The 20192-nt window shown below is 61.7% G+C and overlaps 2 protein-coding genes across 3 annotated transcripts; one reads left to right on the top strand and one right to left on the bottom strand.

Moving 5' to 3' along the window:
- Nucleotides 1–217: 217 nt before the first annotated feature.
- Nucleotides 218–8937, bottom strand: CLK2 (CDC like kinase 2). 2 transcript variants are annotated; one of them, XM_074853425.1, is made up of 13 exons: nucleotides 8763–8937; nucleotides 6973–7142; nucleotides 6581–6815; nucleotides 4716–4812; nucleotides 4302–4368; nucleotides 3789–3905; nucleotides 3391–3557; nucleotides 2820–2914; nucleotides 2367–2496; nucleotides 1936–2018; nucleotides 1625–1704; nucleotides 1323–1413; nucleotides 218–879 (listed from the first exon to the last, which is right to left on the bottom strand). In XM_074853425.1, exons 2-13 carry the CDS (start codon nucleotides 7140–7142, stop codon nucleotides 697–699), a joined length of 1515 nt encoding a protein of 504 aa, XP_074709526.1. In that variant the 5' UTR covers nucleotides 8763–8937; the 3' UTR covers nucleotides 218–696. The 2 variants fall into 2 exon arrangements, with proteins under 2 accessions (XP_074709526.1, XP_074709527.1); XM_074853426.1 differs by having other exon boundaries at nucleotides 4716–4809.
- A 430-nt stretch (nucleotides 8938–9367) lies between these two features.
- HCN3 (hyperpolarization activated cyclic nucleotide gated potassium channel 3) lies at nucleotides 9368–19472 on the top strand. Its single transcript, XM_074853283.1, has 8 exons — nucleotides 9368–9737; nucleotides 12412–12841; nucleotides 12976–13137; nucleotides 13629–13847; nucleotides 14294–14440; nucleotides 14547–14787; nucleotides 15394–15558; nucleotides 16069–19472. The coding sequence occupies exons 1-8, from the start codon at nucleotides 9424–9426 to the stop codon at nucleotides 17211–17213; spliced, it is 2823 nt and encodes a 940-aa protein (XP_074709384.1). The 5' UTR covers nucleotides 9368–9423; the 3' UTR covers nucleotides 17214–19472.
- The last annotated feature ends 720 nt before the right edge of the window (nucleotides 19473–20192 follow it).

Raw genomic sequence — 20192 nt, 5'->3', positions numbered from 1 at the left:
GCCAGCATCCAAGCTTGGGAGAAGTGGTGCGGGCGGATGGAACTGGCTTTGTTACCGAGTTTTCTGGATCACTAAGTACCTTTCATCCCACCACAAGAGGATACACCTTCCTTCCCTCTGCAGGGTGCAGCACACTGCCACTGTACTCCAGGAGCACAACCGACCCACAGAACAGCCCCAAGAGGGGCTGCTGCTGGTCCAAACCCAGATCAGGTCGTTTATTCACTTCATATTTATTTTTCACAAAGACTGTACAAAATTCTTATAAAACTCTGGTGTGGGGATGGGCTATGACATTGATCCAAAAAATAATTCCCATGCAGTCCCACCAGTTTCATAACTTACAAGGAAACAGATAAGCTACAGAGAGCTGTGAGTCCTGGAGTATTTACAGCGAGGAGGGCAGGAGAGAACAGGAGACAAAGCAACATGTGAACAGAGGTATTTACAGTATGGACATACAGGCCCCCTCGCCTCACGATAACGGCAGCAGCAATAGCAGGAGGTCAGGCCCGTGGTGCTCAGAGGCCGATATAGAATATGGGCTATTTACAGTATCTCACATATTAACAGCTTTACAAACGTGTCCAGGGAGTTCTTCTCATGTATAAAAAAAAAAAGCACCAAGTGTCTGAATAGAAATCACACAGGCCTCCACGGGGGCTAGAATCTGAGGGCAGGCTGGCACCTGTGGCGTCACCGGCTGATGTCTCTGCTAGAGTCCCACATTTTTGTGCTCGGCTCCATCTCCAACATGTCAAAGAAGGGGTGCTTGAGGGCTTCGGCCAGGGTGATGCGCTTGGACGGCTCGTACTCCAGCATGCTCTCAATGAGGTCAAAAAGGCGGTGATGGTCCTCAGCCTCAGAGGTCAGGTATCGCTGGGGAGGTGGAGGGGAGAGGTTAGGGCCAAGCACCCTGCCCTGGTATGTTCCCTGGGCTCAACGGACAGCTAAGCTAGGGGAAGACTGGTTTGTTCAGACCGTCACTCATCCTAGACCTGAATTCTGGGCTGCTTTACCCAGCATGAAACTGCCGAGTTTTCACACCCCCCCCCCCCCGCCCCCCATCTTTCCCAGGCACTTCCTGAGGTCTCCGTGCCCTCCTCCTCCTCCTCCTCCACTTCAGATTAAGCTCAGGCTGCAGCAGTCTTCCTAGTTTATGTCTGGGACAGCCAAGGCTCCTTTGGGAAGACACTGGTCTGACCCTTTTGGTGGCCCAACCTTGCCCACAGGAAGAATCTTCTCAACTGGGGCAGGCACTATAAGACTCTGCAATGAGAAAAGGATAAAGCAACCGGGTGCTCCTGCCCACCCCACCTTACCCGCAGCGGCTTGCAGTTTTCCCTAACATAGCGGCCAGCAGAGGTGTTCTCATCCCAGTCCAGGCGGCCATGGTAGAAATATTTCTGTTTCCTGTCAGAGTAAGAGGTGGGAACAGGTTACCCCAAGCACAAAACATCTTGCAGCAACACACCAGCCCTGGCAGCAGACACTACTCGGGACGCTGCGGCAGCACGGATGACCGGCTCAGCAAGCAGCTTCAAAGCTCGATCCCTCAGAGAAATGCTACACATGAAGCAGGAGAGAGCTGGTAAGCTTGTGGTGCCCAGCTGGCCCTGCTCACCTCGTCTTCCGGATCATCCGAGAAGGAATTGGCCCCAAGATCCTCTCCATCATGGCCAGGTGCTCCCGGTTGTCGTGTGTCTGAGAGAGAGAAACGTAAAGGGAAGGCATGGAACAGGTTCCAGTCGTTCTGCCTCCAGCCCTGGGTGTTCCCTGGTTCAGAACCCCTTGCTGGGCAACACCGTGGTTGTCTCTACAGACTGCAGTGATGGAGGTAACCCCATCAGTCCCAGAGGCTCCTGGCTGTACTGGGAAACAGCCAGCATCCTCTTTCATCAGTTGTGAGGTAGCCATACAGCATACAGTTCTCACCTGGAACAGGGTGAAACCCACATAATACTCAAAGATGATGCAGCCAATGCTCCACACATCACAGGGCTGGCTCCAGCCAAGCTCTAAAAAACAATGTTTTTTAAATAAAAGATCCAGTTACGGCCTAAGATTCCAAATCCCTCTCCCTCACCCTTTGAAAAACAAAACAACTGGAAAAACAATTCCCCTTCCAACCAGGCTTCTGACACGCTGGTGGCAACATACTGCCCAGCTGGTAGCAATGTCAAAACACCAACTTACAAGTTGTTGGCCCTCCCAGAAAAGAGCACCGTAGAGCACGTTAAATCAAGCACTTCTCATCTCCCAGGGTAAACCCAGGACAGCTACCGAGTGATGTGGAGGCAAAACACTCCTTAATCCAGCAGGCAGCACCCAGTGCCCTCGGGGCGAATGCCCGCCGCGGTACCTACCCAGGATGACTTCCGGGGCCCGGTAATGCCTGGTAGAGACGATGGTGCTGTGATGTTCGTGATCAAACGTGGCGCTGCCGAAGTCCACCACCCTGATGGCTGTGCTCTTCACACTCCGCTCATCCCGCTTCTTCACGAGGGAGAACGGTATCAATTACTCAGGAGTTTTGAGATGCAGATTTAGCCCCTTTACACAGCCAAGCTTTTGCCACCACAGGAGGGGAAGGCTTCAGAGGGTAGTGCTGGCACAGCCCCCAGACAAACTCCCACGTCAGGCAGTGGTCCCTACAGCTTTAATTTATAAACTGCACGGGCAGTTCATGCAAGAGACAGGCCCTGAGTCCATTAACCCCGTGTCTCCTGGGGCCATGTTCCAACTCCTCCCACCCACTGATAAGATCAGGGATACCAAGAACCCCGGAGAAGACCTATAGCACAAGGCAGCACTGTTACCTTTTCCAGGTTATAGGAGAGTTCGTAGTCAGAGTTCACGAAGAGGATGTTCTCCGGCTTGAGGTCAGTGTGAGTGAGTTTATTGTCATGCAGAACTGAGGAAGCAAACAAGAGTCGGGGTGACGGAACAGAAGCAGAGCGAGGCTGCACCCACCCGAAGAGCGAACACCATTAATTCAGTCTGTTCATACTGGCACTGGTTTAGCCCACATTTAGAGCTGGGTGTGAACAGTCAGGCTAGTCCAGGCCAAGATGCTTTGGCAGAAGCACAAAGATTTATCGTATTGATCACCAGAATGTGTAGGGGGGGTGGATGCTGAAGTGCCCTGAGCTACTGCCAGCCCACATGCATCGGAAAACATTACAATCAGGAAAATAAAAAGGATTCATTCCAAGCACACATTCACCACTGGAGGGGCAGGAAGGCTCAGTCTCAGAACTGGGACAGCAGTACCACAGCGAAACGCGGCTGCTTTGGGCCACCAGTTGCAGAACTGGCAGGGACACTGGGAGCTGCACAGCTCTCCAGGTCAGTCAAGGACCAGCGGAGAGCAGAGCAGCGAACACTTACATTTCACAGCCTGGCACACCTGGTAGGCCATGTGCCGTACTTGGTGGATGGGGTAAGGCAGATAGTTGTTGTCCTTCAGGAAATCAAAGGTGCTGAGCCCCAGCAGTTCGAAGGAGATGCACATGTGGCCGTGGTAGTCAAACCAGTCAAACATCCTGACACAAAGACTGAGAGAAAAATTTTGATTCGGGACAGATCTGCACGCACCACTCGGCTATGTTATCCCTGCGCCAGGCTCCTCCTTTCCTTGCTCAGTCTGTATCCCATAGCAAGCCAATACGCCTCAAAAACTAGCCACAAACGAATTCACTCACACAAAATCAAGAATCTCTCATCCCATTCCCGCAACTGTGCTAAGGCGGTTTGCCCTTCCCTTCTAACACCAAGAGCACACTCACTTTGTGTTCTCAGGATCCTTCTCGTTGATTTTCTCCAGCACATTAATTTCCAGTCGAGCAGCCTCTTTGTATTTCTCTACATTTTTAATGATTTTGAGAGCAACACGTGCACCACCCCTGGGGGAGAAACAGGAAGAAAGCGCAAGATCACCCCTGAGCTGGGTCAGAGAGCCTGCGCCCTGCCAAAAGGACTTTCTGAACCAGCCTCACCCCGTGCAGCACAGCCTTCCACCACCCTCGCTCAAGCCAGAAGTTGGCTGTTATTAAGGCGTGTCCACCAAAGCAACGCCTTTCCCTCCCTACCAACAGCCCTGAGGCTCCCCCCAACCCCTCTCCAACACATGGGCGACCCAAGAGGGCGAGTGCCCTGACCAGCAGAGGAATACTGGAAATGAAGAGACTCATTTTCACCCTCAGACTCCCACGTTAAACACAAAAGGCTCCGACACCAGCTGCGGCCTCTCTTTTTCCCCTCACCACAACGCCCCTTCCCTGTCCCAGGAGCAGACGTACCTCCGGTGATCGATGCACTGCACCACTCTACCGAACGTGCCTTCCCCTAAGGTGCTAATAATCTCATCTGGGAGGGAGAGAAAAAGAGGAATGGAGATGAGAGAGTGAGCACGACCTGGATGCAGTGCATACACAAGGCAGAGGAGAATGCATTGCAACACCTAACCTGCACACAGCTTGAGAGACCGGAGCAGCGGAAGGCTGACACCGGCTGCACAAGGCAACTGCCCTAGTTCCCTGGCACTTCAGTAACAATACAAAATATAAACGTAGCTTTAACAAAAGGGGAAGGAAAAGGAGAGGGTTTCTCTTTAATAAACAATGAAAATAAAATGAAACAGAAAGATAAGACAGATCTGCGACTGCGATGGGAGCTTAACTAGAGAGCTAAATTATGTTACGATTTGGCTGTACATCTTTCTTGTAGCCAGTCGCCGACGCGATAGATCAGATGCCCCTCGTCGTCGTCCTCCACACTCTTGGCCCTTCTGCTGCTCTGTCGACTCCGCTGCTGGCCCAGGCAGACAGGGAATTCATCATTCACCAATCAGATTTTCAAACCAGCGCAGCAGCCAGCGTCACGCATTGGTTGGTTTGGAAATTCACATGGTTGTTTGAGGAGGGGTTGCAGGAGGAGATTCCCAGCCAATTCATACGGCACAGAGGAATATATAACGATAGGGATATTGCAAGGGAACATGTCAAGATACAACACACTAGCTCAGAAAAGAAAAAAACAGTTTGCTTTTCGTTGTAGCAAAAAAAAAAAAAAAAAAAGAAAAAAAAAAGAAAAAAAAGAACCTACAAACAGCCCCACCCGAACCAGTGTGAGAGCAGAGACGGTCAGAACAAGGGCTAGTGGAGGGGCAGTGGAAGGGGCCAGCTGCTCTCGCTCCTAGGGGGGCTCGGAGAGGAACGGCACTGGCCTTTGGGTCCTGGATAATGCCAAGAGAGCACACCGAAGCACAACTCTGCAGCCGGGCGCTCAGTGGCCGCGGGGAGAGGCTCACTTCAGCCCCACGGCAGCCACTGAGGAAAGGCAGCAGAAGGCAGGTGCTGGGAAGTCCTGCACAAGCAAAGGGCCAGGCTGCCCCACGCAGGCAACCCCCCATCCCACTCCAACAACCACCCACATAGCTTCCCCCAGCCCCAACACTCAGAAAAAGATGAATTCAGAGATCTCAGAAGCAACTCTCGGTACAATGATCCATCCAAAACCAGAGAGAATTTATGAGTGACTGTCTGGGGGAAGATGTGACACTTCTTCCTAGACCCTCCCCCAGAGAAGCTGATCCTGGAAGGACTAATTTCCAGGAGAGAAGCAGAGGCCCAACAGGGAATAGGGACAGCCTGGGATGAGGCAGATAAGAGGTTTATGCCAGAGAAGAGAAAATTCCTGCCTTCAGTTCTTCAGCTAGGTATCCCCACACCTGGGAGCAACCAGTCAGCAGACTCGGGACCCGAATCCAGCCCACAATCCCATCCCTGGACATACAGCCAGAACAGACCAGACAACACTGAGAGCTCCACACACAGAGCAGAGAACGTGTCTGGGGTCTAACAGAAGTGGAAGGTGAACAGCAGAACAGACAAGAAGAGAAAGCCAGGGACACTGCTGGGAAGAGCCTGGGATGGTTGCTGCCTCCACCTGAAGTGACCGGTCCACAAGCTCTGCTCCTTTGCAAAACCCCTCGCACGACATCCCACGTCAGCTGGGCCCACCCAGAAGGATCCTGCTCTGACGCAGCGCCTAACCCTCAGAAACGGGGCGGGGGGGGCTTCCTGCCACAGACCACAGGCCCGAACCAGGGACCGCAGGGACCACCCCGCCTGTGGCAGGCAGACCGAGCTCTCTGGGACCAGGATCAGCTGAACGTTTGCTGTACAAACTCTGCACAAAAGCCTGCTTGGCTGGGGCTCCTAAACAGCTCTTACTGAGCACGGCCGAACAAAAGCAGCGCTCTGCAGGGATAAAGGAGCTGAGGACTGCAGCACCACCCCGGGGGACACGCCAGCCTCGCAAGGCACGCCTGTCCTCCTCCCACCTCTGAGCGGGCAACACTAAGAGGGTCTGAGCTGCCTGTGCCCAGCTGGCACAGGGCAGCCGCTGCCGAGGCGCATCAGGATGCTGGACAGGAACGGCTGTCTGCATCAAAGGCTTTCTACGCATTTCTCAAGCGGAGTCCGAGAGAGCGTTAGAAAGTGAGTTTTCTACTTACCCAGCTCGCCACCTGGGAGAGAAAGGTTACAGGGGAGGCCCAGCACAGCAGGATACTCACCGATGAGGAGCGACTAAAGGACCGGCTGCGGCGCCGCCTCCGCCTGTGCTTACGCCGGCTGCTTTTGCAGCTCCGGTAGCTGCCCTCGCGGTCCCGCGAGCGTCGGTACTCGTAGGAATGACGGTACTCGGGTTCATAGTAGGCTTCCCCTCGCTCGCGGCTGTAATCGTTCCGCCGGTAGCTGTCACAGTAACGCCGGTCGTAGGCCCTCCTGTCTGCCGAGTGGTCGTCGTAGCTAGGGAGGGGGAGCACGCCAAGGGGATTCGATTACGAACACCGCCCTGGAAGTTACAGCTCAGAGCGCAGCAAAACAGGGCCCAGGCCACCCAGAAGCTGGATTGACCACAGAAGAAACACCGCAGGAAGGTCCTGCCTCATCTTTGCAGACTCACCTCCTGGATCGAACGTGGTAACTGTCCTCCCGACGGTGCCGACGGTCACGCTCGCTGCTGCTCGACCGCGACCGTGTCCGCCGTCTCTTGTGTTTGCGACTTCTGTAGCGCTCGTGATAGCTGCCTCGGCTGCTGCGCTCCGACGAGCGGTACCTTCTAGAGTGAGGCATCTACGGGGACAACACGACCACGTGAGGCAGTTGCAAGGGAGAAAAAACAGTGCAGATCGTCAGTGGCCAAGGAGCTGCTGGGGCAAGGAGCAGGGAGGCAATCAGAGCGTTTCTGGGTAGGCCGGGAGGATTTGAGAGGGAGGGGACAAACTTCTGAGAGATCCCAGAACCCTGCCCGAGAGAGGGTGCGACCACCCCCACAGGCTGTGCTTGCTGCAGTGCTGTTTTCCAGGTTACTTTCCCCTCTTCACACCCATCTCTACTGGCCACAGCTGCACCAGCAACATTTGCACCTTCAGGGCTTCCACCTTCTCTCTTCAAACTAACATGCTCCCCAGGAAGGAGAGAAGCACCACCAAGGAAAACTGAAGGAAGGTGAAATGAAGCTCAGGATATCACCAGTGTTTGGCCCAAAGTCCTTGAGACACCTAAGTGGGCAGCTCCTGAAGCGATGCCACCGGTTTACAGCCAAGCAAGCGCCATCTACACTTCCCACTGCAACGGGGGAGGGTCCTACAGCACCCAGGGAGCAAACCCACCCTTTCCACGTGCGATAACAAAGCCTTGTAGACCTGACCTCAGAGGGAAGTGCTCACCTCCACCTCTCTGGTGGGACGTGGGAGTCAAGAGCGAAGGAGCAAATCCCTCGGTAAGATGGATTCCAGCCCCGAAGTGCTAGATTGGGACCCCGCTCCCACCGCCAGACCTCACTTCACCCCTCTAAGACACTCCCTGCACGTATTTTTGTTTCGAAGCCTCAAGCTGCTCAATCTGCCTCATCTCCCCAGGCAAGAAGCTGGAGCTCCCTTTGTCCACGGACCTTCCACCGGTGACTTTTTCCCCCCCCGGAAAGGTACTCGCTCACCCGGCTGCCTTCCCACACCCACCCCTACGCTGCCGCTACCGCCAGAAAGGCAAAACCGCCCCCAGGGATGCAGCGACCTGGGGGCGCGGGCTCGTTACACCCGAGCAAGTTTCACCCCCCAGAGCAAGGCCCGGCCCTACGGGGCCGCTCCCGGTTCCCCCCGGTTCGGCGGGGTCTCGCTGCGCCCACAGCAGGCGCCGAGCGCAGCATCGGGGCGTCGCTTGCAGCCTCTAATTAAAGGCAGCGTGAGAAGGCGACGCTGGCCGCCCGCCAAGGCCGGGCACCCTCCTCAGAGCAGGCGAAGCCCGCACCGGGGCGTTTCGCAGCAGGTCTGGAACCGGTTTGGGGACGATGATGGCGGCCGCGCTCACTGCCCTGTTCCGCCGCCGCCGGGTGGGGCCTCCACCGCGCGCGGGGCCGCGCCGAGCGCCAAAAGCGGAAGCCCCGGGGCCCGGCCGCGAAGCGGGGGAGGGGACCCGGACACCGGGAGAACCCGGGGCCGAGGGATGGGGCGGCGGGTGGGGAACCTCCCGCCCCGGTGCCACAGGGCCCGGCCGCGGCCTCCTCGGGCCATCCGGCCTCGCCACCGCCCTCGCCGGAAACGCCCGGGCCACCGGGCTGCGGGTGCATCCCCGCGAGGATCCGCCGGCCCGGGCCTGCCCCGCGCGGCCCCGGGCCGCCCCCGCCAGCCACGGAGGCCGCGGCCTACCCCCGCCCCGCCCCGCCGCGCCGCGCCCCGCCGCGCCCCGCCGCACCGTCCTCGCAGCCAGCCCGGTGCGCTTGTCCCACAGGAAATCCGTGATGGCGGCCGTGGGCCCCCGGGAATCCCGGGCCCCGCTCCAGCTGCTCCGGCTTCGCCGCTCGCTGCCGCCGTGCCGCGCCGCGCCCCGCCGCGCCGCCGATCCGGGTCCCCGCCAGGCCGCGCGCAGCTCCCCGCGGCGCCGCGCACGCACGCCCCACGCACGCACGCACGCGGTGCGTCACGGCGCCGCCTGAGCCCCGCCCCGCTCCCAGCGGCGGCGGGGCGGGGCCGGGGCGGGGCCGAGGGGCGGGGCGAGGCGCTGGCCGTCGCCTCCGGAGCCCCGCCCGCCCCGCCCGCCGCGGGGTCCCGCGCCGCCGCCGCCGCCGCCGCCACCGCCGCCCGGGCCTCGCTTGCTCGGCGTGCCGCCGCTCCGGTGCCGCCGGCGCCTCCCCACAGGCGGCGGGGCCCGGCCGCCGCGCCCGCGCCAGGGTGTACGCAACAGGCGGGCGCCGGCGAAGCTGCGGACGCCGGCGAGCGAGCGCGACCGGTGACCGAGCGGCCGGGGGCGGCGACCGAGCGCCCGCCCGCCCGGGGCCGGGCATGTGCGGCGGGGCGGCGGGCAGAGCGCCCGGGCAAGGGCGTTTGAAGGAAACGTGAGGCGCGGCGGCGGCGGCATGGACGCGGCGCCGGGCCGGAGCCCCGAGCCGCGGGAGAAGCCGCCGGTGCTGGACGGGGAGGCGGCGGGGGCGCCCGCGGGGGCGTCGAGCGCGGCCCCGGCCTCGCCGGCGGCGGCGGAGCAGATCGTGGCGGAGGGCGAGGCGGCGGCGGCGGCGGGCACGTTCGTGCAGCGGCAGCTCGGGGCCATGCTGCAGCCCGCCGTGAACAAGTTCTCGCTGCGCATGTTCGGCAGCCACCGGGCCGTGGAGATCGAACGGCAGCGGGTGAAGTCGGCCGGCGCCTGGATCATCCATCCCTACAGCGACTTCAGGTGGGACCCGGGCCCCGCGCCCGCCCCGGCCCCGGTGCCGCCGCCCCGGCCCCGGGCCCCGGCCCCGCCGCGGCGCCGCTGTCCGTGGTGCTGAGCGCGGCTCCGCCGCCCGGCCCGGCCCGGCCCCGCCGCGCCGCCACCGACGGTCGGGACAACAAGTGACGGGCGCCGGGGCTCCGCAGCGGGCCAGGGGGACGCGGCTTCCCGGCGCAGCCGGGCGAGCCGCCTCGGGGCCGGGCCTCCCCGGTGCCCCAGCCCCCTCCCATCCTCGGGTTATCCCCGCCCGGACCCCCGGCGAGCACAGACAACTTTCTGCTGCCTCAGCCCCTCCCCGGACCCCCGCAAGCCCGGGCCCCCGGGGCTCCCGCTGGGCCGGGGGCAGCCCAGCCGAGCCGGGGACTCCGCTGACCCGGCTCAGGGCGAGCGAAGGAGGAGGCAGGGGCTGCCCGGCTGCCCCCTCGCACAGCTTCTCCCCCCCCGCCCTCTGCTTCTCGACGCCGGTTTTCATTTTGGTGCCCGGTGAGGGGCTGCACCGTCCCCGCGGGGACACGGGGCCCCACGAGCTGCCCACAGAACCTGCCCAGCACAGCTCCGTCTCCACAGCCCGGGGAGCTGCTGGAGGAGGGCAGGGCACCCAGCGAGGAGCTGGGCCTGGCTCACGGTGTCACCGGGATCACAGGGAGAGCTCGGGGACGAATGATGTGGGAGGAACTGGGTGTCACGGGGATGTTGAGTCATATAGGGTGGGCTTTCTCTACGGGGGATGAGGCTGCCAGGCAGTTATCTCCTGCAGCGAGCTGTGACACGGCTGATGTTCCAACCTGGTGAAGCACCCCGGAGTGGGACCAGCACCCGCCATGCGTCCCCAGCACCTGTAGCCACCTCCCCTCGCTGCTGGGCCCTGACCCCCCCCCCACACCAGCTCCCCTCCGCTGCTCCAGTGCGACACTGAGGGCTGCGAGCCCTTAGAACCCTTTTCCCGGGGAAGCTGCCCCAAAGTTTGTGAGCCTGAGCTTGGCAGGAGCAACTTGCGCAGCTGGTGACATGAAGCGAGTTGGCAGGTAGACAGCCGGCGGGATTACACCGGTGTTTATCATATTATGGGGAGACATAAAGGCCATCGAGATCAGGGCCCCGCGTGTTCGGCCTGACACAGAGTAAAGGACAGGGCCCGCCCTAAAGAGCTTAAGCCTAAATCTGAATCAAGAGCTCCTGGCAGGTTCAGGCAGCTGCAGGGGGCAGGCAATTTCCCCAGTGTGTGGCATTTCTCGGGGCACAGCCTGGGAGTGCAGGAGGCAACTGCTCAGCCAGGTCAGGCCCTTTCTGCCTTGGCATCTCCTTGCCTGCCCTGGCAAACCTTGGCCGTGGGCAAGAAGGTGTTAATTTGTGCGAGGCTCCTCAGCCCTGGGGGAGCTCCCCGGGGAGGTGGTGTCCCCTTCCCTGCCAGGCTCTAGTGCTCTCTCGCTGAAGCAGCCTCACATGGTGCCACGACTTCTTCCTCCTCTTCCCCGCCACCTGCAGAAAGCCCGGTGCCCATGCCCCGCTGAGGACTCTGGGGACGAAACACCCGCAGGCTTCTTGTCACGTGCAAAGGCCAGTTTGGATCCACGAGGCACTAAGAGTTGCCCTGAGGTCACCTACCCCCGACCTGGGCTGGGGCTAACGGAAGCACCTGAAGGTGGCAGCTGGACTTGCTTTTCCAGGCGCCTGTAAAGACTTTGACCGGGGAGCCGGGGAGTCCACCAAGCTGTTGCAGGAGCCGTCACAACCCTGGTGAAAAAAGGCGTTACATGCATCTGTGTGAAGAATGAAAACATCCCACCCACATTTGCATGTGAATGGGGATGCTGAATTTCACAGTATAACCAAATGCCAGTAAACTGCTGCCCCGTCTCTCTTGGCTTTTCCTCCAACGCCTCTAAGCTTGTTCCCTCTCAGAGAAAGGAGGGGGATTAGGGGGTCCTGCAGGCCCAGGGCTGTGTAGCCCCTGCCTGGTGCTTGCGAGCAGCCCCTTTGGGGTTAGACGTGTTCCTCCCACCTTCCCGGTGGTGATGGCACTTGTCTGTCCTTGCTTGGCTGCTGCCTGGCTCACCCGTGCTACAATCCCGACAGCCTCCCTGGCCCCCAAGTCCTTTGGCTGCCTCAGGAGCTCACCACTCAGTTTGCGTAACCAGCAAAGCTTATCCTAAATCCTGCTAAGCCAGTCCGGGCAGTGGCAGGGAGCCGGCGGATGACAGAGAGCACCGGGGAGCAAAACCCACGTCCTCTCTGAGTTTTCCAGAGGGCAGATGTCAAGTTTGGGGTGGGGGTGTACGTGCGCATGCACTGTCACGCCATAAGGAGCTGGAGGAGCGACAGCCAAGCTCCTCGAGCTACAGCCCTCCGTTCCTACACACACAGGGTGACGTTTCCTCCCCCAGACCCTTGGCCCCGCTCTGCCGCAAGAGCCGATGCAGAATCGCTCCTCTCCACGCACGGATACTTGCGTGGTCCCAGCCAAGCAGCAGGGTCTTAGTCATGTGCATGGGCAGGCGTGTGCGTGTGTCCTGAGTTTCTCTCTCTCTACGATGTGTTGGACTCTCTTAACTTTCCACCTGGGTTTGCTTTCTAACCGTGTCCTGCCTCTCCCCACTTCTCCCTGCCCTGTTCCATCCCCCGCGCTCCCTCCCTGCAGGTTTTACTGGGACCTCATCATGCTGCTCCTGATGGTGGGGAATTTGATCATCCTGCCTGTGGGCATCACCTTCTTCAAGGATGAGAACACCCCTCCCTGGATCGTTTTCAATGTGCTTTCGGACACTTTCTTCTTGGCTGACCTGGTGCTGAACTTCCGGACAGGCATTGTGGTGGAGGACAACACCGAGATCATCCTTGACCCTCACACCATCAAAATGAAGTACTTGAAGAGCTGGTTCCTGGTCGACTTCATCTCCTCCATCCCGGTTGACTACATCTTCCTGATCGTTGACCTGGAGACCCAGGTGGATTCTGATGTCTACAAGACAGCCCGGGCCTTGCGCATCGTCCGCTTCACCAAGATCCTCAGCCTGCTGCGCCTGCTGCGCCTCTCGCGCCTCATCCGCTACATCCACCAGTGGGAGGAGGTGAGAACCCCTTGGGGGTCCGAGGGCCAGGTCAGGGATCCCTGGCTGTGGGGTACGGCTGGCTGGAGGCTGGGGGTTCAGGGGGCCATTCTGGGAAACCTTCCTCTGTAGCTCCAGTCCTGCCTCTTCCCCAGATCTTCCATATGACGTACGACCTGGCCAGTGCTGTGGTGAGGATCTTCAACCTCATCGGCATGATGCTGCTGCTGTGTCACTGGGATGGCTGCCTCCAGTTCCTGGTGCCCATGCTGCAAGACTTCCCCGAGGACTGCTGGGTCTCCATCAACCACATGGTGGTGAGTGCCCCGGTGGGGGAGATACCGGCTGCATCTGCTGGGGGGAGGAGAGGATTTGGTTACCCATCTCGTGCTCTAAGGCTGGAGCTGCCTGGATCCACGTGCTGCAGAGCAGCATCTCTGGTCACAGCCCTGCGACAGCACTGAGATGGGGTAGAGGGAATCTCTGCGTCACCCTCCCATCTCAGCCTGCCCTGGCTGCTGCTGGAGTCGAAGCAGCCAGGGGAATCCCTTGTGCCCTGCTGAGAGGGAACAGGCAGGAGGGCTTCTGCCTCCTCCCCAGAGCAGGGGCTGGTGCAGGCTCAGGGCCCGCACAGTCCCCATTGCCTCCTCCTCCCGCAGCAGAGCTCTGCTCTTTGGGCTTGGACACATCAGAAACCTTTTTCTTGCTGGGGCTCTGGACTCGTTGGCTCGGGGAGGGGGGACTGGAGGGTTCAGCCCAGCAGCTCCTTCCGACAGATCCCCCAGCACCACTGTTCCCTCGTCTGCAGAACGACTCCTGGGGGAAACAGTACTCGCACGCCCTCTTCAAGGCCATGAGCCACATGCTCTGCATCGGCTACGGCCAGCAGGCACCCGAGGGCATGACCGATGTCTGGCTGACGATGCTGAGCATGATCGTGGGGGCCACCTGCTACGCCATGTTCATTGGTCACGCCACCGCCCTCATCCAGTCGCTGGACTCGTCCCGGCGCCAGTACCAGGAGAAGGTCAGTGGGGTGGGGCAGTGGGTGCCCGAGTCCTGGGGGAAGACGCCCTGGCATGAGTGGGTCCAGCTCCAGAACCAGCTCAGTGTGGGCTGCCCTGCCCTGCAGGTTCTGCCCTGGGGGGTGTGGGAGGGGGGAATCAGGCTGCCCATTTCGATAGAGACGCCCCATTCATGATGTTGGGGTTCACCCTATCATAGTGAGGCGCTATGCTGGCCAATGCCCTGGGACCCTCTGCATCCTGAGTGCATGGGGGTCCTGTCCTCTGCCCCAGGGGTGGTGGCCTTTGGGACAGGGCCCTGGGGCAGAGGTGCCTGGATCCCAGCTCTGGCAGCAGCTGCTTCTCGCTGCCGAGGAGAGGGAAAGCGTTGGCCGGCCGTGCCGCCAGCCTCTGGCGCGGCGCAGCGTGTTTCAGCGCAGCCCTGTGTGGCTCTGCCTTGTCCCCACAGTACAAGCAAGTGGAGCAGTACATGTCATTCCACAAACTGCCTGGGGACACGCGCCAGCGAATCCACGAGTACTACGAGCACCGCTACCAGGGGAAGATGTTTGACGAGGAGAACATCCTGGGGGAGCTCAGTGAGCCGCTCAAGGAGGTACGAGCAGGCACCCCAGTGCTGGTGACTTGGGGGAGGGGGGCTGTTGCTTGCTGGGATCAGGCTCGACAACGACGTCTCTGCTGACCTGCTTCTCACCCCACAGGAGATCATCAACTTCAACTGCCGCAACCTGGTGGCCAACATGCCCCTGTTCGCCAATGCGGACCCCAACTTTGTGACAGCCATGCTGACCAAGCTGCGCTTTGAGGTCTTCCAGCCCGGGGACTTCATCATCCGCGAGGGCACCGTGGGCAAAAAGATGTACTTCATCCAGCACGGGGTGGTCAGCATCCTCACCAAGGGCAACAAGGAGACAAAGCTGTCTGATGGCTCCTACTTTGGGGGTGAGGCTGGGCTAGGAGGCCTGGAGAGCAGAGGGGAGCGAGAGCTGCTGGGGGACAGGAGCTGGGGCATCCCTGATGTTTTTGCTTGCTGCACCCTCTGCCCAGTGCCAAGGGCTTGGAATCCACCTCACACCAGGCTCTGGGGCTCAGAAGTCCACCACGCCTGCTCTTAGGGGGTACCTTGTCCAGCAGTTTGAATCAGAGGGACCAGCAGTCAGAGCCTTGAATTCTGGCTGACTTGGGAGGGGGGGCACCCACCCACCCCACCTCTGGCCAGATTGTGGTTTAGAGCAGAGCATCGGAGCCAGTTTATAGGCTACAAGCACAGGTTTGGGGGAGAAACGGGCCAGGCAATCACAGCAGCCATGCCCAGGGATGTCTCCATGGCCTGGGGAGGGAGGAAAAGGCTGTCCCTGGCTGAAGGCATGGCCGTGGCTGTCTGGACTCCTGGGTCTGTCCCTCCTCCTGAGGCAAACTCTGCCTCTGTGCCGGGTGTGGGAGTGCCGGGCAGTCCCATCCCTGCTCCAGCTGCTGTTCTCTGGGGAGGCTGTGGGGAAGGGGACGGATGGCTGCGTCATCCTGACACCCAACCCTGTCTCCCTCCAGAAATCTGCCTGCTGACGCGGGGCAGGCGGACAGCCAGCGTGCGAGCTGACACCTACTGCCGCCTCTACTCCTTGTCGGTGGATAATTTCAACGAGGTGCTGGAGGAGTACCCCATGATGCGCAGAGCTTTCGAGACGGTGGCCATGGACCGGCTGGACCGCATAGGTGAGAAGTGACCCCTGGGCCCAGCACGGCCGCCTCCGCGCCTGCTCCCAGGGGCCGTGACACCCCAGTCCCAGGGGTTATGGTGTCATGGGCCTCGTGGATCGCAGTACCCCAGCCCCATGGGTGTCCAGCAATGAGGATGAGAGGGCGCACAGGCAAGGAGCCTGCCTCCAGGATCCCTCTCTCCTCCTGGACAAGATCTGGGCTGTCACGCCCCCCCACACACATATTTGCACTGTCTGGTGTTGGCCAGCTGCTTGTCCTCATCCTCCCCTCGCCTGCAGAGGACAAGCAGGACCCCAGCCCCCAGCCTGGAACCTTTGGAGCCAGGACTCCCCTGTTTTGTCTCTGCTTCTCCCTCTGCCCCAGCCTGGACCCTCCCCAGGGTCTTGCTTCCCTTTGGCACACTGGAGAGGTTTTACTGTCCCTTCCCCACTGCCACCCTGCCCTCCACGGTGTCCCCAAGAGCCAGCGCTCCCAGGGTTGGTGACACTGCTGCCTCCCACCCAGGGAAGAAGAACTCCATCTTGCTCCGCAAGCGAGCCGAGCACAGCGCGGGGCCCATGAACAACGAGATGATCCAGCAGATCGTGAAGCACGACCAGGACATGGCCCACAACATCCAGGACCTGCAGCAGATGGCGATGGGCCGGGAGCTGAGCGGCAAACCAGTGATCTGGGAGCCACTGGTGCACGCGCCCCTGCAGACAGCCGCCGCCACCACCAACGTGGCCATTGCCTTGACCCATCAGCACAGCCTGCAGGCCCACATCTTCCTGCCGCCCTCCTCCATCTCCAGCCCACTCTCTCCTGAGGCCACCCTGCTCACCAAGCAGGTGCGCAGGTCCCAGCCCAGCCTGGGCGGCTCCCGGCCCTCCTCCGTCAGCTCCCCGTCAGGGGTGCAGTCCCACCTCCAGACACCCGCCGCCGGTTCGCCTTCTTCCCCCATGGTGCAGTCCCAGGCGCCCCTGGACAGCGGGGCCCAGAGACCAAGCCACGGGGCGCAGCCGCTGCCGTGCACGGGGCAGAAAGGGGAGCTGCCACCGGCGGCCAAGCAGCCCCCGCCCGCCTCCCAGCCCCAGCTCTCCAAGTCCCGCGGCACCTCGGTCTCCACCTCGCTGCTGCAGCAGGCAGCCGGGGCTCCGTCCCCCAGCTCAGAGCAGGCCCTGCCAGCGGGGAGAACACTCCACTACAGCCTGTCCCGAGCCACCGGCTCCCACATCTCTCTTCTGATGCAGCCCCAGCAGCTGGTGAAGCACAGGAGCATCCAGGGCCTGCCGGTGGGGCGGCTCACCCAGGACGTCCGGCTCCTCTCCGCCTCCCAGCCCTCCCTTCCCAATAAAGTGGCCCAGCAAGCCGATGGGAGCTCCTTGCAGCAGGGCAGGAAATCCGCGGGGAACCTGGCCCGCAGATCCTCTCCCTCGGTAGCCGGACTGCTCGCCAAGCCATGTCCGGGGATCCCAGGCCAGCCAGCACACCTGCAGCAAACGCCTTCGGGATCGCTGGCCCAACCCAGCCGCTCCGTGGCGGGAGCATCCACCCCGCAGTCCCCAGTCTCTGCGTCCAGGCAGGCAGCAGGTCCCTCCCGCAAGGGCTCTGTGGCCTTCAGCCCCGAGGTGGAAACGGGGAAGCCCAAACTCCCATCCAACATGTGAGGCCCTGGCAGCACCCGTGCACAGGCAGGAGGGACCCGGGCACCGCGGCGGCAGAGGCGGCAGGAGAGGCAGAGCGCCTGGCGAAGGGCCCCAGCCCCGGCTGTGTCGGAGGGAAGACAAGGTGAGAGCCAGCACCCGCGGCCACGGACCGGCTGCTCCGGGCACGGGGGCATGGCAGGGACGGGTGTGGGGCAGCCCCAGAGCTGGCCCAGCTGGATGAGGAGGGGGCTCTGCTGACTGCCCCAGGGGGGGACCCTGCCTGGGCTCCCCGCTCCTTGCTTCATCACCCTCTGTCCTGAGTTCTGCCCCTCCTGGAGGCAACAGGACAGGTCAGAGCCCTCACCCAAAGTCTGGCCTCCCTGGGGGAGCCCACCTCCCCACAACTGCTCCTTGGGGGCCGGGCCCCCCCGTGCTCTGCCCTCACGCCCCGTGGCCTCTCCTCGGGGCCAGGTGGCTCCTCCAGTTTGTCCTCTGCCACACACCCACCGTGATCCCCAGAAAGCTCTGCCCAGCACCTTTGCTTTTTGGGAGAGGAGGGAGAAGCAGCCCCCCGGGGCCTGCTGCTGAGGGCAGAGTGAGGGGGCTGGAGGCCCCAGCAGGGTCTCCCCAGACAGGCAGAGCGCAGGTACCCAGGGCCAGCGGGGGCCAAGTCCCCCTTCCCTGAGGCCCTGGCAGGTCCCTCATGGCACGGTGCCAGGACCTGTGGGTCCCAGTCAGGGTCCCCCTCTGTGAGCAGCAAGTGGTGGAGCCGGGGGCAGATGGGTCTCCTGCTGAGCAGCCCCCAGGTGCCTCTCCCCAGCTTGGGGAGCATCTCGCCTCAGAGGTCCCCGCGGGGTTGGGATGTGCCACCAGGCAGAGCTCTGCCCCCACACCTGGGAGCTGTGGCCTGGGCCCTTGCCATGCTCCAGCAAGGGGGCAGCCCGGTGGGGGGGGACCCGGCTGCCTGCACCTCCAGGAGGATGCTCAGAGTGGGCAGCCCAGGGGCAACCCCACTGCCTGCGGCTCCCGGGAGGATGCTCAGTCCCGGCTCTGCTCCCCCCCGCCCTGCCCTGCGGTCCTGTTTCCAGACTGCCTGGAGATGCCAGTCACCAGCGCCGCAGCGAGCGAAAGGGTGTCGCGAAGAGATGCCAACCCCGGGCAGTGCCTGGGTGACGTGCGGGGCCGTGGGGCTGCCTTCCCTCGCCCTCCTGGGTCTCCATGTGGGAGGGCAGGAGCCCGGGGTCCCTGCAGCCAACCCACATCACCCCCCCAGAGCCAGTAGTCAGCAATGTGTGTTCGAGTCGTGGCTCTGCTGAGCAGCTGAGCTCTGCTTACAGTGTCGCTTTGGGCCAGCTGTGTTAACAGTCCTGGTTAGAGTAGTGTCCTCTCCTGATCCCGCCGCGCTGCGCAAGCTGCTTCCCACTACTGGAGTCAGGAACCATGGCTTGTAGTCATGCTCTGGGGCTTGGCGGCCGCCGAGCGGGGCCTGCTGGACCCCCGGTGCGGTGGGCGAGGGTCTTGTTCCACGTGGTACTTCTCGAAGTGAGGTCTTCAGTTCTCCCCCCTCATGTTTTGGGATGTCGGGACCGGTCTGGACCGCAGGGCTGCTCGGGGAGCCCAGCCTGCGGGGCACAGCAGGAATCCCATCAGCGTGTCTGTCAGAGGGGATGTCCAGCACTGCCTTTTTTTTCACAGACTTCAACTGCCCTTCCCCGCCCACCGCCCCATCCTGCTCCATTCCCATGGTCGGTGTCTCCCCGGCAGCCCCTCAGGAAGGGGTCTGCAGCCGGGCCGCGTAGTCAGACATTCCCGGGCTGTGTTTACACTGCGTGACGTAGATGTTTTAGTGGTCATCCTAGGTGTCCCCCGCAGAGCACGCGGGCCGGCCCGGGCAGCACCGAGCACGGCTCCGCTTCTGCCGGCTGCGCCGCCGGTGCACCCTGTCCACACCGCAGCCCCGTGCCGGGAGCCAGAGCCACCCTGAGCTCCAGTCACCCACCGGGAGCCGCCGCAGCTCGTGGCCCCGGTGCCCCGTCCCTGCGGGGAGCTGAGAGGGGCGGCCGGAGGGGCCGGGGGTGCCGGCCGTGCTCCAGCGTGTCTCTGCGGCGCGCGTGGGCGCGAGTTTAGCCACCAAAGACCATGATCCTTCACTCTTGCACTCACGGCAGTCGATGTACAGAGCTTGTAGTTTTCATATCGCAGAGAATTTAAAAGCGTTTTTTTATTTTTGGTCGTTGTACATAATGGATTTAAATAATAAAGAGAGATTCTGAGCTGGTCTGGGGGACCCTCCTTCGGCGCCGCCCCCCACCACCCCCAGCGCCCTGCCCGGGGGACAGGATGCCGTGGGGGGGATGCCACAGCACCCTTCTTACTTAAAAGCCGGATCTGATCCTGGACCCCCTGGAGCCGGGAGCAGCTGGGCCACCCTCGGTGCCCGGTGAAGGGCATCTCCTTGGCCCCGCAGAGCCAGGCAGCACGGTGGGAGCCCAAAGGCAACAGGTCCCCTCCCGCCCACCCCTGTCGCTTTAGGCCCTGGGGAGATTAATGTTTAATCTTTGGTTATTTTCCCGTCCCATCTCCCTTCTGTTTATTAACCTGGGGGGAGGGGGAGGTTTGATACCGCCTGATTGCAGAGCAGACTCTAGGCATTAACTAGATGAAATGAAGGTCAGGCAGCGTGAGATGGGCTGGGGTGCCCGAGTCGTGGCAGCCAGGGCATTTGCAGCTCACAGCCCCGCGCCCAGCACAGGTCTGGGGGCACAGCTTTGCTCTGAGCGCACCCCTCCTCGGCAGCTCCTGCCGCAGCACCAGCAGCACGGCACGGGCAGGACGCAGGCACGGGCAGGACACGGGAACGGGCAGGACGCGGGCACGGGCAGGACGCGGGAACGGGCAGGACGCGGGAACGGGCAGGACGTGGGCACGGGCAGGACGCAGGAACAGGCAGGACGCGGGCATGGACAGGACACGGGCACAGGCAGGACACGGGCACAGGCA

The sequence above is a fragment of the Strix uralensis genome, chromosome 32, assembly GCF_047716275.1.
Source record: "Strix uralensis isolate ZFMK-TIS-50842 chromosome 32, bStrUra1, whole genome shotgun sequence".
Taxonomy (NCBI): Eukaryota; Metazoa; Chordata; class Aves; order Strigiformes; family Strigidae; genus Strix; species Strix uralensis.
The sequence above is the reverse complement of the archived record's forward strand: the minus strand, read 5'-3'. Positions and strand labels throughout refer to the sequence as shown.